Source organism: Lactuca serriola, chromosome 5 (assembly GCF_051521515.1).
Source record: "Lactuca serriola cultivar US96UC23 chromosome 5, Lser_US96UC23_V15, whole genome shotgun sequence".
Lineage (NCBI taxonomy): Eukaryota > Viridiplantae > Streptophyta > Magnoliopsida > Asterales > Asteraceae > Lactuca > Lactuca serriola.
This window is the reverse complement of record NC_136412.1, coordinates 172068416-172087356: the sequence shown is the minus strand read 5'-3', so window position 1 is coordinate 172087356 and position 18941 is coordinate 172068416. Positions and strand designations below refer to the sequence as shown.

At 35.9% G+C, this 18941-nt stretch overlaps 1 protein-coding gene across 9 annotated transcripts; it reads right to left on the bottom strand.

The window, feature by feature from the left end:
• Window positions 1–2282: 2282 nt before the first annotated feature.
• Window positions 2283–14250, bottom strand: LOC145053274 (lysine-specific demethylase JMJ27-like). Of its 9 annotated transcripts, none has more exons than XR_013684413.1 (17): window positions 12458–14250; window positions 12220–12341; window positions 11682–11778; window positions 11439–11580; window positions 11036–11099; window positions 10203–10950; window positions 9784–10113; window positions 8767–9468; window positions 8595–8667; window positions 8423–8508; window positions 7929–8048; window positions 7111–7175; window positions 6761–6831; window positions 5971–6294; window positions 5117–5875; window positions 2848–5037; window positions 2283–2679 (listed from the first exon to the last, which is right to left on the bottom strand). XR_013684413.1 is itself a non-coding variant. In XM_079001288.1 (13 exons), exons 1-13 carry the CDS (start codon window positions 14042–14044, stop codon window positions 6795–6797), a joined length of 4173 nt encoding a protein of 1390 aa, XP_078857414.1. In that variant the 5' UTR covers window positions 14045–14250; the 3' UTR covers window positions 6566–6794. The 9 variants fall into 9 exon arrangements, 1 of the variants encoding a protein (XP_078857414.1); XR_013684415.1 differs by lacking the exon at window positions 5117–5875 and having other exon boundaries at window positions 2848–3871; window positions 4835–5037; XR_013684412.1 differs by lacking the exon at window positions 5117–5875 and having other exon boundaries at window positions 2848–2957; window positions 4835–5037.
• Window positions 14251–18941: the final 4691 nt, after the last annotated feature.

The window sequence follows — 18941 nt, the reverse complement described above, 5'->3', positions numbered from 1 at the left end:
CCAAAACTTTAGCAAATATGAGACTTGTTGAGCAACTTTTGGCAGCAAACAGTAAATAACATTAGCAACAAACTTTAACTCAAATAGTCAAATGAGAATTTTATTAGAAACTCATGCCAAGATGAGCAAAACAAATAACATATTTACACCACATGAATAAGAACCTGGACAGTTAAGTATACTTGACCATTAGATAAATCTAGAATAACAAATAGCATATTTACAGCAATGATGATGATTCATGAAGTAGACTTTTTTAGTATAAAAAGCAGGTGATTTTTGATGCTGCTAGTGGCTTTGTAGTGATAAAAGTCGTATTTTAAAGTTGTAGGATTATGGTTATTGTTGTTTCGTTGTTGGGGTAATAGTGGCTTTGTAGTGCTAAAAGTCGTATTTTAAAGTTGTAGGATTATGGTTACTGTTGTTTCGTTGTTGGGGTAATAATATGTTGGTTTTCTAATTCATGCCCAAGTTATATATGAAAAAGATTCCAATGAGTAATCGTCATCTGGCATTTTAGTATCATCCAAATTGACAAAACAATAGCAATTATCCAATGTTAATATATGGAAATTTGCAAAACATATCTTGTAGACATAGCAAAATGTATAGATAAAACATGAATTGTAGACATAGTAATTATCCAATGTTAATATATGAAAATCTGAATTCATTCTGAAATCATAACAGGGAACGATTAACTAAAGACGCTTATTGTATCTAAAGTGCACCCGAACACCCGATGACCCGGCGAGGAGGTGTCAATGATTAGCTGAACCTAATTGACCGGTGACGAACAATGACGAGCGGACCTGCGAACGGGGGTTTTCTTTTAACATAGAGAAAATAAAACGAGGGGAATTAGGATTTGGGACTAACTGGGGCGGGTAATTCGGGTAACGAGTATTTTCGACAGACCTATATAAGAGTTTAAACAATATTCCAATAAATACAATGATATTTGTTTATGGAGCGAATATCTTTAACCCCAAGAAATCCAAGAATGCCCACATAGATGAACCATTTTTCATTTGTGGAGAAACTGGACACTGGAAGAGTAACTGCTCCTCTTATATGAAAAGTAAGCCTGGAAAAGACTAGTACTTCATGTATCTACTAGATAAAACTCATCATTTTCATATAACACTCAACTACTTGGTACTTATGTAACATCATGTTTCCCGTCATTTCTTATTTAAGGCTGTGGGCAGGAAGTCGTTGTGTAAAGGCTTTGGGCCTTAAGGAGGTAATGTTTAGACCTTTTGGAAGGAGGCATTGATGGTTATGAGATATAAACCTTTAAATTGTGTTTTGGACTGAATGGTAGAACGGAAAAGTCATAGGTCAGGTTCTTGCATGAAATATGGATTTCTATTCGATGGGGTTGTAGAGCTCCTCAATGCCTTTCCTAGATATAACGAACATCGAAAACATAGTTGAAACAAATAACTTACGGCTGTTTGAAGTTATGACGATTTTTGGGTTAGCCATGTACCCTGGGCGTACCTCGTACGGGGAGTATGTTGGGTATACACGCTCAGTACCCAAACCCTATTTTCATGGTTTGAGCCCTATTTAAGCTCCTTAACTTCCTAAAACTCATTTCATTCTTAGCCTCCACCTCTCCAACACCTTCCCTTGAAACCCTAACTCTGGTTTAGACATTGTGAGCAAAAAGAATGTGTTTTTGAGTGTTCTTGGTGCACCTTGGAGAAGAATGAACTCATTGAAGAAGCGTTGGTCGCATTGGAGTTTGTAGATTCAAACCTTGTTCACATTGATCTCTTTTTTTTAGGTATAAAGTTTAAATCTTGATGATGAAAATGTTAGATCTAGCTAGTTTTGGGTGTTATAAGTTTTTGGTCACTTTAAGAGCATACAGTTTAGATCTTCAATGTTTATGACCTTGCTATGGATAAAGTTGAAAACTTTATCCATCTAAACATCTTGATTCATATTTGAAGGTTAGATACTTGGATTTAGTTTATTAAGTTGAAAAAGATGCATTTTGGTCCCTTTGAAACTTAAATACTAGATCTTGTTGGTTGGAACAATTCTAATGGATAAAGTTGGAAACTTTTGTAAACATTTCACACCAAATTTGGGATTGTTTTGTAGCATCTGGATTATTCATATCTGGATGATGTAGAGGCTCTGTATGAATCTGTATTTGAATGATAATTTGATGTTTGCTCAGACATCTAAATATCTTTCTCTTAATGGTGAAAATGACAATTTTAACCTTCTGAACTATTTGTTATTGTTTAGTTGGACTGAACAACTGTGATGAATGATATTGAATTTGTAAATAATTATAAATAAAATACAAAACTTCATATAAAATCCAAATTAAACATAATCTTCAGCATACAACTTTAAAGTAATTGATTAGCAATTTGGTTACGCAAATTAGCCATATATTCATTGTCTTGGTTACCCCATTGAATGTCGTGTACGCTTTGATCATCACTTCCTCCACCTACGTCAACAATAAACATAGTGTCCTCTTCAAAGTCCATAAATAATTGATCACGAATATTACATTTCCTTATAAAATTATGGGTTGCAAAAGAAGCAAGCACGATGTCTCTTTGTACTGGAAAAGGATAAGGAGCCATTTGCTTTAGGATTGAAAATCTCGCCTTCAAAACTCCATAAGCACGCTCAATATGCTTACAACTCAATTAGATTTCACACAGATCATTCACCCAAAAACAAATTGATCAGCCAACATAGCAAGACATTAAGAACATAATAATAACAAAACACATTATTATTTCATTTCCAAAAACAAATTTAAGAGAGAAAAACTCTGTAAAATTCGCTCCAATGATTGGAAGAACTTACCAGCAAAGAGGGGGAGGTAGCACAAGTGGAGGCAAACCGATGTTGTAGGACGATCCGATTGCAAGCTGAGATCGATGGATGAAGGTGAGGAGGCACATTTTTGTTGTTCGCTGAAGTAGAAGGAAGAAAAAAAGAGCCAGACGATTAGTGTAAGGGCATCAAAGGAAAAAGTTTCATCCAGAGTCCCTATGATATCTTGATATCTGACCGAATAAGACATTTTTTTTAATATCTGGTTGATTAAGAGGCTTAAATAGTTTGATCCAAACGCTCTGATCTAAATGATTTTTGGGATCATTAAGAGGTCAAACAAACAGCCCATTAATTGTTTGGTTCCAATAAGTCATGATTTTTGGTTTTTTGATTTGAGAGTTTTTTTTTTATTTTTTATTTTTATTTTTGCACAACTTTGAACGGACGTAACTTTTTCATACGAGCTCAAAATTAGTTGATTTTTCCCAGGTTGTAGCCCTCTGTTTTTTCTACAATTTTGGTAAAAAAACAATTGAATCGGTTAAGAAATGGCTAGGTTACATAGCTCTAATTAGGAGATATCAGGGCTGCTAGTTTTTTCTCAACATTCTTTATAATTTATATCAACTTTGAACGACCATAACTCCTTCATACAAACTCAGAATCAGCTGGGTTTTTTCCCAGCTTGTAGCCCTCTATTTTGGCTACAATCTTGGCTAAAAAAACAATTGAATCGGTTAAAAAATGGCTAAGTTACATAGCTCTAAACAGGGGCTGTTAGGGCTGTCAATTTTTTTCTCAACATTCTTTATAAGTTTTATCCAACTTTAAAACTCCTCATACGAACTTAGAATGAACTGTTTTTTTCCTAGGTTGTAACTCCCTATTTTGGCTAAAAAAAACAATTGAATCAATTAAGAAACGACTAAGTTCCATAGCTCTAAACAAGGACTATTACAGGGCTGCCAGTTTTATCTCAACATTGTTTAACCATAGCTCCTTTTGGTTTGGTTTTTCAATTCCCATGTTTACCCATTTTTGGTTTTCAATTCTGCATTGATGAGTCATACGAAGAGAGAATATGAGTCATATGCCATATATGGAAATGCTCGCCAAAACTTCATCGATAAAGTGTTCATGATTACCATATAATGAACCCTTTGACACGAGCCAATCGAAGTTTCTATGGTCACATGTACATATATAAAGCGGACTACTTAAAGAAATTAATCAACTTATTTCTTTCATCAACATAGTAATTTGCAAAATCTTTTGTCGCAATAACAAAACAACCTTCCTTTTAAGTGCGCTAAGAGCATCTCCAACCCACTCTCATTCTTCAATTTTTCTCCCATTTTTTCCCCAACCCTACCCCATTTATTCACCCATTGTGGGGGAAATGAATAGTATAACACCAAATATGGCGTTATACTGGTCATTTCCCCCAAAATGGGAATGAACTTTGAGTTGTCGGTTTTAGTCCCTCGTTTTATATATTTATACATTTCTGGTTTTTTTATCTACTAATTATTATTTAAATGTAATATTTTATACTTATAATATTGTGTTGTATATTAAATTATATTAATTAATTATAAATATAAAGTTTGTTTTTTGTTTATCAAATTCATATTAAAATTTAAATACATCTTGAAATTTTAAAACACAATGTATTTTACAAAAACTTATAATTACGTATTATAAATATAATCTTATTTATTTAATATTAAAGTAATGAAAAAAATAAAGATTATATATTTGTTAAAATCAAATTAATAGAAGGGGTGTGTTTGATAATTTGTATAAGTTATAAGAATGGAATATATTTTTTGGGGGTAAAAATTGGGTAAAAAATGAAGTTGGGTTGGAGATGAACCAAAATTTACCCCATTTTTTACTCCATTTATGGGGGGGAAAATGGAATTGGGTTGGTGATGGTCTAAGACTTCATTTTCACACTATATGGATTTCCTTTTTTGCAGCTATTAAAAAGTTTTCTTAAACTAGGTTGTACCGTTCATCCACATGTTTACTTTGATAGTCACGGAGGAAATCTTGCATTTTCCATACTTATTCATCTCCTTCATCGTCTTTAATGAAGAACGCATCAAAGGATTTCCAACAATCAAACCACTATTTCCCTTCCTTAGCTTGTAGTTTGTTGCACATTGTCTTCTTTTTGTGTGTTTTCAACAAAAATACATCATCATCATCATCCTAAAACACGTTAAAATTCCAATCATTAACATGAATGATATACAATCTCCATTAGGGATGAACATAGGCGGGTACTCGCCTCATTTTGTTGGAAACGGAACAAGCGGTTCCTATGAAGTTAGAATCAGAACCAGAACCAGACTAGTGGTTCTAGCTCCAAGCTCCAGGACCGAGTAACACCCTTACGTCATATTTTTAGATTCGTTAATACAAAATGATTCTTCATTGAAAGAAAAAGTAAATACTATAACTAGTTCATTACGATACAAGTTACAAACAACAAAAATAATTGTTTTAAAAGATAATCCAAGCTGCTAAATATAAGTCATAAACCAAAATTCATGTTCTTACCATCAACCTATTAATGTTATTTAACATGATATCTTTGCAAAAGATATTATCATCACTTATGTTCAAATTGTTTTATTTTCAGACATACACATTCACATTAGACCGTTTGTTTTGGAAAAAAAAAAGTTGCAAATATGACTAATTAGAATGTTACCTCCAATATCCAATTAGATCCTCCTAAAAATTGTCTTAGTCATCAACGTTGTTAAGACCAATTTGTTTAAGTATCAAGTATTTTTAAATTTTAATATTTTGGAACCGGGTCCAAAGGGTAACGGTTCCTAAAAGATGGAAACAAAACCAAAACCCGTCTTTGGCGGTTCCCACTTTTAGGAACTAGCTAGTGACCTCGGTTCCGGTTCCAAAACCCACTGTTCGAGGCGGTTCCAGTTCCAAAAACAGGTACCCGCTATCCATGCTCACCCCTAATCTTCATGAATGAATAGGCATCATAAAACTTGAACAAAGTCAACTTGAATGCTATATTCTATTCCAAGAATGAATAGACATTAGACATAAACATAAAACATAGTTAAACAAAATTGATAAAACTTAAATGTTATGAAAAACTTGAAAACTTACTTGAGTGTCTTACGGATTTATCGACAGAAGCGGGAATCCGGGCACTTTTTGTTCCCCTTACGGGCTTAATCAACCCTTCACCCAAGCACCGAAAATATCGATACCCAAGAACTCCATACACACAATAACTGAAACCGAAACCGATTTTCAGGTTTTGGGCGACCAAAAACCAAACCGAATTGCATAATCAATTCGCATGCGGTTCCAGTTCCGCTTCAATTCCAACAGTTATTTTGCTCATCCCTAGTGTGAAGTCTATGATGTCTATAACATTAAGACTTTGTGTGACCAAGTTTCTTGCAATGAGTGCAAGTCAAATTCTTCCTAGATGAAATATAAGTACTTTCATTAGTATCATTCATAGCAAAAAAAACTTATCATACCTGGACTCCTAGTTTTTAATTTCTCTTTGTTTTTCCTCTTAAACCATTTTTTTCGCATTAAGTTGAAAACACACTCATAAATAGCTTACGAGCTGATTAACTCTATAAATTCACATTAAAAGCTTAACTAAAAACCAGTTTTTAAGCAATAATCCCTCTTTAAACACACGATCGACATGTACAAAGTAACATAAATCCAAAGGCCCAACACAACTCAAAAACACAAAACCTACATTTCCCACAACTCATGCTCAAAGACGAGCCCAAAAACAAACTGTTACATGATCAGTTAATAAGTGACAGTTACAGTTTGAAAGAGTTTCTTGGAAGCATATGCTTGGCCTCAGTTTAAGACTTGACAAAATCTATTAAATTAAATTAAATTTATATACTACAGAAAGTGGAACCTGAACAATTCTCTCCCTTGTGTGTTGCATCCACCTATTCCTCAGTTTCAGATTCAGGTTTAGATTCCTCTCTGAAACAGGATTCCCACAAAACCAACTGTTAAGTCAAACTCATACATCAAATGGACAAAAATTGAAAACTTGTTTAAACTTTGGTCCATAATTATAGTAAATATCTGTAAAGCAAATGAAATTAAGTAAAAAAAAAAAGTTTAACTATTACTAAAGTTTTCAGGATATGATTTTTCATGTGGTTGGGGTGAAAAAACATTTGATGCTAATATTACATAACATTTGTGTATTATTTGAAGTTAGGATTGAAGATGGCTTTAGAAATGGTTTGAACTTACTTGGGGATGAGTTTTTCCAAGTCCATTACAGCTGCCTCCACTGCATGAAGTGCCATTTTCTTCACCTGAAATTAATTAATTAGCAGCAGCATCAACCATTTGTACAACTTTAATAATTTATAACAAATTAATTGTAAAATTAATGGAGCTAATAATATTATGAACATCTAAGATTATCTCATTGTTAATAAACTAGGGTTATATGCAAGATTAGAAACAGAAGCTCTCATTTTTACAAAGTACAATGTTATAGAAATACATGAAAGTAGGATCCCTAAATAAACAAATCAGCGGAAGTACATTGCTATTTATTGCACTTAACTCAAAATAATAATCTGGTCATTTATTAAAAATATGTAGGAGTTTGAACACACATGTTGTTCATGTTCAAAGATTGATTCGAAAGAGAAAAGATGATTGAAAAGAGTTTTTCTTATTATTCACTTCTTTGAACTACTACTGAACTTACATATATGTACAAAGAATAATATTACACAACAGAACTTCTAACTGACTTGTAACGAACTAGAAAATAGAAAATGACGAAACTACCCCTGGTAGTTAGAAATGATTAACTGACATATTAGCTAGCTAACACATGTGCATTGATTCAACAAATTACCCTTTTTGCTATTTTTCAAAATTTGCCATTTTGATCCAATATATGTAAGCATATAATCCAAATTTATTGTGAAATGAGATAAAATTGCTAACTATAACACTCGCATCAAGTATGCAGCCAGGTTTGAAGAGGGACTTTAGAACTCATGCTTAATGAAAGATTTAATATTGCAGAATATAACAAAGAGATTGTTTACCTCCAACTTATCTTCTTTAGCCCTATGATTTTGAGGAAGAACACGGAAATCCTCTGTCAATTGGATGCATTCACCAACATTTTCAGGAGAAACAAAGTCCAGTGCAACTTTTATACATGACTGAAAAAAACGTAATTACACACTTAATAAACTGATAAATTGAGAGACAAAGACAAGTACAACAAAACAATAGCAATCAAGACAACATTTTTAGAATGATACACAATTGTTAAACATGCTGAAGCAAGACAAGTGAACGTTTATTGAACATAATTCATTAAAGAGGCATCAGCTACCCAGCATTTGGTAGTATTGACAGTAGGTGGGAAAAAATGTCACTTTACAATTTATATTGGATGTAATCTCTTTGCTGGAGGAGAGTGAAGTTCCACATAGGTTGTCATATGGTTTGTTAATTTCCAAATTCCATTTGATATATTTGAAGGGGCAAGATAATGAGAGAGAATCTAAGAACTAGTAGTTAAGTTACTAACCTTCAAATTTCTAACTTGATGGGCACAACCAGCAGGTATAAATACAGCATCTCCAAGCTTCTGGACAAAAGTCCATGCTTCAATTCCTGATGACAACCAAAAACATTAAGCACAATTCAGAAATTTTATAACAGTGAAATCTGATACAGGGCCTTGCAGATGTAACACTAACCAAACTCTTCCTTAAGCTTCCTTTTATGTTCCATGGTTAAGTAAAATGTTTGGTCATGAATTGGGTGGATAACCTGGACCAAATAAAACACAATGGAACAGTTTAAGAGATTATTATTTAGGAACGTAATGCTACACATACAGGAATTTCAACTAAAAGTACTAAGGACTACCTGCTCCACTGGTCGACAAAAGATATGTCTAAACTCTTTAAAGTGTTTTCTGAGATATTCCTCAAGTTTAGGCGAATCTTCCCTCCTAAATATGTCCCACAGAGCACCTCCATCTCCCAAATCAAATCCATCCACACAACTACCTGAAATATCATCAAGGTTATCAACTTCTTCAAGAGCTTCTGTTTCCTCATTATTGCTATTTTCTTTACTATCAGAGGATATCACTTCTTTCCTGCCCCTCTTTTTAGATCCTTTATTTCCACTTTGTCCCTCATCCTTTTTCATGGAAGCTTTTCTCTTCCCAGTGTCAGACACAGCTTCTTCACAACTTTCCACCTTCAATGCACATTCATCTGATTGATCACTAGTACTTGTCCCAAGACAAGAATCTGTTTCATGCCCACTTTTTCGCTTGCCTCCACTGTTAACATGGTCGCTTGTTTCTTCCACATTGTCATCACTCGTGTTTTTTCCAACTTTAGATTCAGCAAGTTTTTTAACTAGGCGCCTTCTTTTTTCTTTCAATTTATTTAATTTCTCAGTAGTAGCTTTCGTGTTATCAACATCAGGCTGTGTCCTCACTGCCAGTCCAAATAGTTCCTTATCATCCTGAGCCTTGTGCAGCTTCTTCAACTCCTTTATCAATTTACGATGTTCAAGGTCAGGGGTCACATCTGCAGTATGAGTCAACACATTCACCTGCATGTCACCAGAATACATATTCAGGAATGAAAATATATAAAATCCAAAGCAGGTTAGGTGTGCAAAATAGAGAATATAATTAATATATCTCTTTGAAATTATTCTTCATAAGAAAATCTGACTTTACAAGTTAAATCTTCAGAAAAGCCCAGCACCCACAAAGAGCCCAATCCACATTGGAATCGAATCTCCCACACTGTGGCTGCTGAGACTAGAACCCGCACCAGTTTCTGCAAACAATCTGAAACCCTAGGGGCAGAACCGGAAAATTCAAGCAGAAGAATCTGGCATGACCAAATAGAAGAAGCATACCGCATCAGACATGTCACAATGAAGTTTAGTGACAGAGTCTCCACGTCCCAGTTCTTGATGAACACCATAAGCTATATATGTTTTAGGACCCATGTCTGGCTTACAAGATTTTGGAGGCAACTTCACTGCAAGATTAAGGTATCCATCACGTGGATGTGTGTATTCCTTGAAGGGTAAGCAAGTGATAAACTCAACACCATGACGTGGCAACCGTTCATCAAATAAACTTGATGGAGGCCAATCTTTCAACTTTAGGATCTTAGGCCACCCAACTTCATCATATTGACCTTCCGTATACCAATTAAAAAAGTTACGAACATTTATATCAACCTGCATATCATGAGAAAACTTGATTACGTATATTGTATACAAGGGAAAAAAAAAAGTAAGGTTGTGATAGAGAGAAATACTTAACATACCTCACACCAATCCAAACAATTAAGAGCAGCTACATCCAAGAGCTGATCATGATTGAGATTTGAAATCTGGCGAAAAGCACGCCACATAACCATGGGTTCCCAGCTCAACCCGAGTGTAGTTTCAAGAGCATTGCTGACAATTACAGGCTCCCCTTTTGACCAATGCCACTGAAAATGCTTTAAATCTCCAGGTTTAATGTCAATAGCACGTGGGCAATACAAGTAATTGTCATTTGAATTTTCACGAGAAGCAGCTTTTCGTAACTGCTGATCACCACCATTTGAAGAGCATGTGCACCATTTCTCAGGCATATCCCTCATATCTTCCTCCAGTTTGTGCATCTTTAAGAGCTCTTGTGCTTTCTCCAACAATTTTGAAACAGTATCCAGTGGCTTTATGTGCATCAACTCTAAAATCCCACAACCACAACCACCCATACTTTCTGGAGGACAAGAGATTCTGCCATCATCCAAAGACTTCCATTCATGACTTTGCTTTTCCTTTGGTGCAGCATTCACAAAATTACTGACCACATTCCTTGTATCCCTCTTGTTCTTAGACTCACCAACAGACTCCTTCCCCCCATGTAAGTAATCTAGACCTGGATCTTTAAATTCAAGGATAACCTCTTCTGTGTTTCCCTTAGGGTTGCCATCTCGCAATTCCCAGCAACATTGAAGGCAGAGGTCATATTGACAAGAAGGGCAGCTTCTATGCAAGTCAAAAATTGATGTTTTACAGCAGTCACTGCATACATCGTGGGACAACCAAAATAGGAAATCATTATAAATCAACATTCTCAAATGCTTGAACAATCATTAAAATGACATACCAGTACATTCGCTCATCTTGACTGCACTTTGCCTTCTTCAAATGTAGCTCTGATAAAAAACAACCTGCCCAAAAAGGAAAAATTTAGGAAAACCTACATAAAGTATGCCTGATTGATGCTTATCCTTTGAGAACACACTTTGAGTGAAAAAACTCATAGTATCACCATTCCAACCAAGAAAAAACAATCGGGTAAGAAGAATAGACAAGAGACCATTTTCACATGATTTTACTCAATTTCAAAAGGAAACCAAGAAACAATTACAAAGAATTCAGTTAACTCAACCCTAATTTTCATAAGAATGAACCAGTAATCATCATAAGTCAGGATTCATATATGTGGCAGTACTTATTTAGATTAGCTACAGAGTGACTCCCATGATGAATAATAATAAAAAAAATACCTCGAATTTCAGACTCAATCGCTTTCTCCTTTATGTGCTCCTCATTGAGACGCTTCAAGAATGGAAGAAGCACATGTAGGATATAAACAGAATACCGGATTTTCTGATCATCATTAGGTTTGAAATTGATCTTATCTTTAACCTGAAAAAAACCACCAACAGATTAAGTATTGCATTTTTTTTTGCCTAAGAGTAAGAACAAAAACAAGTTCCATAACAAAAGATAAAGCTGCAGGAACCAACTTTAGGGCGCACATCACGCAAGCAAGATTTACAGTTGCACTTGTCTAAGCAAACAGGGCAACACTCAGCAAACATTTCCTCTGTCATATTAGGATACCTACAAGACAGGGTAAACAGAGAGAATAAGATGAGAAGGATGTAAAAGAAAATCAAGTATCAATTACATTATTAACCAAGCTTCCAGATGACATCATAGTTTTAAGGCAATATAGATGGTTCCAAGCACATATGCAACAATTAGGAGGCAATGACAGGGTATATGTATGGATAACCAATCTGTATAAGACAAAAAATTCTACAATTAGACATCAAGTTAGTATGCTATGGATTGAAAGCATAATACAAATTCAACATACATGGTCACAGAGGTCAATGATGACTACTCCTTGCACCAACAAGGATCTAGCAACTCATATGCATTGAGACAGGTCTAAACAGCTAAGGTTATGTAACAAGTCAACTAAATTGAACATTGCAAAAACAGGCATTCAATACATTTGCTTAACTAAAAAGGAAGAAAATTATTGACCAATCATACCATCTTGTCATGCAAGGCACACAGTAACGCTTTGTAGTGCATTTCTGGCACCTAACAACTCGTCCCTTGTCGTTCCTTTGACACTGATGACACATTACTGATGGTACGAGAACTAGATTTCCCTGCCAATGAATGGAAAAAAAGAGAGAGATGATGTTTGATCAGATCTGTGCAAGAGAAATCAAGCAGATTTATTCAAATTGAGAAAGAGGGAAACCAGGGACACAGAATGTGTTACATTTTCATCTGGAACCTTGTGCTTTGCATACCACTTTGGCCCTGAACCATCCTTCTTGCCTGAGCTTGAAGCTTTTTGGGTTCTCTTATCTTGTTCCCCTTCACTCGTATTTTCTTTCTTAGAAGCTTTCTGGCTTCCCTTATTTAGTTTCAAAATCTCACCATAACTGATATCAACCTTCCTAGTACGTCTTTGGGGCCTCCCACTCTCTTCTTTTACATCTTTACTGTTTATTATTACTTCATTGGTAACGTTTCCCTCTCTATCAGAAGTAGCAATTGCAGTTTCAGCATCAACCATACCTTCTTCTGTTTCTTCTGATGACTTGTTCCCATCATCACTTGACCTCACAACACCACTAGTCATCTCCCTTGCTTCTTTTGCAGAAACACAGAGTTTCTTACGTGGTTTAATCTTCTTCTCTGGAGATTTAGTAGCAATACCAGTGTTCTCATTCTTCGCTTTCCGACCTCTTTTCCTGCCTTTATTCTGAACACCCTCCTTCCCCTCTGCTTCAGATTTAGTACCCCCATTTTGTTCTAAACGTCCATCACCATTATCTTTATCTTGTTCCTCTTCACCGCTCTTTTTTTTCTTTGGAAAAGATAGCTGGTGTATCTTCTTCCTTACATCCTCTTCATCATCAAAATCATATTCGAAAATTGCATAGTTAATTTTGTTTTTCGTGCTACTTCTTTTGGGCCTCCCGCTATCTATTTTGTCCTCTTTGTTGTTTACTATTTCGGTGGTAACATTTTCCTCTCGATCAGGAGCAGCAAGAACAATTTGAGCATCAACCATAACTTCTTCTGTTTCTTCTGGGGACTTGTTATCATCATCACTTGACTTCACAACACCACTCGTCATCTTCCTTACGTCTTCCGTAGTAACAGCCTGCTTGGGACGACCACGTGGTTTAATGTTCTTCTCTTGAGATTTAGTAGCAGTATTACTGTTCTCGTTGTCCCTTTTCGGACCTCTTTTCCTACCTCTTGGCCAACCTCTCTTCTTCCGAAGACCCACTTTCCGCTCAGATTCATAAATACCGTTTTGTTCTTCACCCCCATCACCATTAATGGAATCAGATCGTTCCGTTTTTGTTTCTTGGTTTTCTATCCCTTCAGCCAAGAGTCCCTTCGTGCTATGTTCAACATCAGAACATGAAGAAATAGTATTAAGTTCTACTTTTTCGTGATTGAGAGGCAGTGTGTGAGAAGAAGGCAAAGACGAAGGTACACCGCTAACATCAACACCGGCACAACATCGTTCTTGATCATCAACAGCATCCTCAATATCCATCAACAAGTCATTGACGTTTCCACCATCTTCGGCCACAACAAGATTCCCGTTCTTTGTAATCGTTGTCGCCGGACATAAAGACATAATATTGGTTTCTACTACTTTTTCGTGGTTGAGAGACAGTGTATGAGAAGAAGGCAAAGACGAAGGTTCACAGTCAACAACACCACCAACGCGACATCGTTCCTGGTCATCAACAGCAGCCTCGACATCCATCGCCCTGTCGTCGATTTCACTATCCTCTTTGGCATCAACAGGATTGCTGTTCTTTGTAATCGTTGTCGCCATAAAAAAAAATTAATTACTGAGACTCGACGAAAAAACAGCTATTTTATACAGGATGAAGAGAAACAGTGGGTGGAAGTGGAATTAGGGTTTTGAAAACAGTGGGGGATTGCTGTAGATTCAAAAGAGGGTTTCCCGCCTGTTGAACTCCACTTCGCGGGTTTCATAAACACAGGTCGCAACTAGGGTCGAGGTAAATAAGGACCATGAACAGCCAGCGGAATAAATTGAAACCCTACTTTAGGTTTTAACGTTATCAATTTCTGGATTGACTTCAAAATTATTATTAGATTAGCTAAATAAATATAGGGTTGATTAAAAAAAATCTATTTTATCATATAAACATTATCTTTAGTTATTCAATTATTTATATCGGTTGAAACTACATTATCATTATTTAGTTTTTTTTTTGTGATTTTCTTCGATAAATATAATAACTAAAATCATAAGTATATTATCTATATCTTGTAAAACATAAAAGGACTTTGTAGATTTATCGCAGGAACATATATTTCTAGATCACATGCTATTTCATTGTTGAATTTACAGGTCTTTTGTGTAAAAAAATTACCATAAAAAATACAGTTTATCGAAGAGTCTCTCACAATTGAAAGACGCTTCAGAAAATCAAGGTTTATCGGATGCTTTATTCATAAATAGAGCTCCATTGTACACATTATGTGGCCTAAAACAAGCTCCTTACGACAAGTCAATAAAAAATCTATTAATGGTATTTAACATGTATTTTTATAACCATTGTAAACAACTTGAACTTACCTTCTAAAAAATAAAAACTCTCTTAATTGTCATTCTTTAAACCTAAGTTACTTTTTTACATCTAAACCTGAAAATTCAATAATAAATTTAATATGTGGCTTAGAAATACGTTCCATACGACAAATCAATAAAGTTCTCTTAATGGTATCGACTTTGTTGATTTGTCGTATGGAACGTGTTTTTAGGCCACATTTTATCATCAATGTTGAATATTCACGTATTAAGTGTAAAAAAAAATAAGTGGCTTATGTGTAAAGAATGTCATAGAGAGAGTTTCTACTTTTTTAAAAGTGACCAAATTATGTTCAAGTTGTTCTACAATACATAACTTAAATACAACAAAATGGTTATATATCGAGTTACGACCAAATTAAGTTCAAGTTGTTCTAATAATATAAGTATTTATAGTTGCAAAAAAATGTTATATGAGTTATAATCCTTATAAATACACATGCAAAAAATGATATATAGTTATGATTTTAGTTATGATATTTATCGAATAAATAAACAATAATGATATAATGTGATATCCTCAATTTTCAGGCTTAATAAAACTTTTTTTCTATATGCTTATTTAAAACAAAGTATTTTTTAAAAGAATATTTTATTGCGGAATTGTCCAAAAACATTTTTATTTCAAAAAAAATCAATACCAAATAAAACGTTTGGTTTTCATTAATATTAAAACTTCTGGATGCCATAATCGATACAAAAACATAAGCATAAACTAGTTTTTACAGACTTTTACAATTGTTTATTATACTAACGACCATAATATCCTAAAATACTCAGCGGATTACGTACGCTCAGAGTCTCAAAACCCTAACTTTTAGGGTTTAGCCACTATATAAAGAACATAACACCCTGATTATCAGCCTCCCTCTCATGTTCATACAGCCCCCACGAAACCCTAATCCTCTTTGAGTGTTCTTGGAGCTTGGAAGGCTTGGTGAGAGCATTTTGGTGTTTTGGATCCACTATTCAAAGAAGCAAAGGTCAAGGCAAGGTATTGGTGCAAGGGAGAAGGTTCAGATCTGGGATTGTTGCTTCACTTCAAACCTTTTTAAGGTATACAGTCATGAGCTTGATGATTAATCTTTTAGATCTCTTTAGGGTGGGTTTATGGACTCTTTTAGTCCAAAGGATGGATCTTTGTGAGGAAATCCTATTTGTGAGCTTAGGGTTGCCACCCTCAGAGCTAAAAGAGTCCTTTAAGCAGTAAAGTTGCCATCTTTGAGGTCTTAATGAGCTCATGCATGAGTTAACACTATTTCCATGGAAGTAGAAAGTCATTTTTGAGTTTGGTCTAGTTCGGGGCATGCAAAGTCACAAAGTCAGTGACTTTATGGATTAAGACATGGAAAAAGACTTGGATCTGAGATTGTAGCTTCTAGATCAGAGTATCAAGCACTTAATGAGAAAAGGGCTTAACAGGGGGTTACGCTGAGCGTACGTGCAGGTACGCCCAACGTACTCTCCATTTACTTAGTACGCTTAGCATACGTTAGTGTACGCCCCGCGTACTTTAGCAGTTTGGGCTTTGAGTTATTGGGCCTCGGATTTGGCCATGCTTTGGACTTTGGGCCTTAGTGGGCCATTAGAAGGCAGATAGTATGGCCAAGGAAATGTTTGGGCTTGGGGTAAGGCCCATTAGAGGAATTGGGCCTGATTTAGCAAATAGGGGCACTAGTGGGCTTGGGAAGCTTACTTAGTATTGGGCCTTAGTTTTGGGCTTTAGATATGGACCAAGATGGACTAGGGGTAGAATGGTCATTTTACCCTAAGAAGAATTATCGTATTGGACTAAGTGATGTTTGGCATTGGTAGTTCGGGAAGCCGAAAGGTCAGCAGTTCGGGAATCTGCCAGTCAACAGCCAGAGGAGTATCATCAGGGTTCAGCAGTGCGAGGTGAGTCTCCTCATTATGTGAATGGGTCTACGGCCACAATTTCGGCCCGTGTAGTTTATGAGTAGGAAGACACGGGGGTTAGCCCTAGGCACTGTATGCTGGTATGTGATTCCGGATTAAGGTCCGATGTCGGGCGGGTACCCGAGGAATGCTTGCATGATAGTTTATACTTGTTGTCTGTGTGATACTCGTATGTGCCTGGTAGGGAGGTGAGTGTGGGCAAGGTCTCGTATCTCACCAATTGTAGAGTATGGACGGGGTTCTGTATCTCATTAGTAGCAGATCAAGGGCGAGGCCCGAGATAGGAGAGAAGTGAGTGTGGGCGGGGTCCCGTATCTCACTATCAGCAGGAGCATGGACGAGGTTCCATGACTCGCTAGTAGCAGGATAGGGGCGGAGCCCAAGATAGGCGAGACCTTAGTACAGGAATACAGTAGAGTGTTTAGTTTATGTGTTATGTGCTATGTTATATGTTTGTATATGTTTAGCGGGCGAGGCCCAGAGACAGGCGGGGCCTAAGAGAAACAGATATGTATACCGAGCGGGGCCTGATGCCAGGCGGGGCCCGATGTCGGAGCTAGTCCGATGTCGGGCAAGTCCCGATGCAGCGGGCGGAGGCCCAATATGTGGTTATGTATGTGGTATGTGGTATGTTGGGGAACTCACTAAGCTTCGTGCTTACGGTTTTTTGTTTTGGTTTCAGGTACTTCCGGTAGCGGAGGGAGGAGCTCGGGGTGATCATGATGGGTTTTAGCCATAAGAACTTTCCTATGTGCGCATGCAAAACCCTAATGCTTGGATCTAGGCTTTCTAATTAAACATGCCTTGAATCCAAGACTTCTAATGACTAATTAGGTATAAGAACAATACAAAATCAGATCTAGAAGTTTACCTTTGAATCTCTTGTTTGATCTTGTTGTCTTGGAGCTCTAGAGTCACAATTGTCATTCCTCTAATGGCTTACAAACACCAACTAGCAAATAGGATGATTTGAGAGAGAGGTTGGGAAGAAATCGGCCAGGGGTTCTTTTCCTTTGAAGAGATATTGATTTCCCTTGCTCAAGGGGTCTATTTATACTTGTAGACTCATAGGGTTTCACCTTTAAACCCTAACTGGATAATATTTCCTTAAAGCAATCCAAATCCTTACCTTAGATAAGCTTTGGACGATTTTGAGCTATCCTAAGCCCTAGAATCCGTCCAACCCTTATCCTTTAAGGATTTACAGTCTAAAGTGTAACTATCAAACAATTGACAGTTTATACCCTCTTATTTAATTAATCTCTTTAAGTCATCAAATTAATACTAATTAATTTATGACTTATATTAATCAAATAACAATATTATTATTCCTTATATTATTCTCATAATATATATAAATAATATTTATTCTCTCATAATAAATCATCCTATCAAGTTGCTATGGCGAAGGCAACCCAAAAGGACCATGCACAATCGGGTCAAATACTTGCCTAATATAGTTGCAGCCTTAGACACTGTTCCAACAGTCTACCACTTGGATAAGTCTAGTAACTATATGCACAAGTACAATTCGATTTGCAATTGTAGCTCTCATAGACGCTGTCAAACTCTGATCTAATCAATCTTGTCCTTTAGATAAGGGATTGTACAGTCCTCTGTTAGATATCATGCTGACAATTCTATGGAATGATTAGTCAAGCATTTTGGTTTCTCGATCTCCGATTTATTCGACATAGAACTTAATCGAACACATCAATTCAGTTCTGACCGGGCCCGACACATAAGTCAAATCAAATCATCGAGCGGCCGATATATCGCTTTTACCTTCTTAGGATAAAAGTTACAGATAAACTTCGACTTATATGCATTTACTTATTCATTAATCAACTATACACAACAATGCATTTTATAACACCGAGTTACTGATGCGTTTTTGCATTATCAATGTACAATCAATTAACAAATAACAAACCATATATCTAGGTTTTAAGACTATATGATATTATCGTCTTGCGATCACCCTTTTATATCATATTCCATAAGGTGATTCCAGCAAGCACGGGTTTGTTCCAATGCTCAAAACTAGCTCATAAGCACTCATGAACGTCGCAACAATCTTTTGCCATGTCTAATACCATTTAGACAATCTACGCACCAATTCATGACAATCTTCTTTCATATCTACTTCCAACATATGAACGATTGTGGACAATTTGAATAATTCGATTATTCT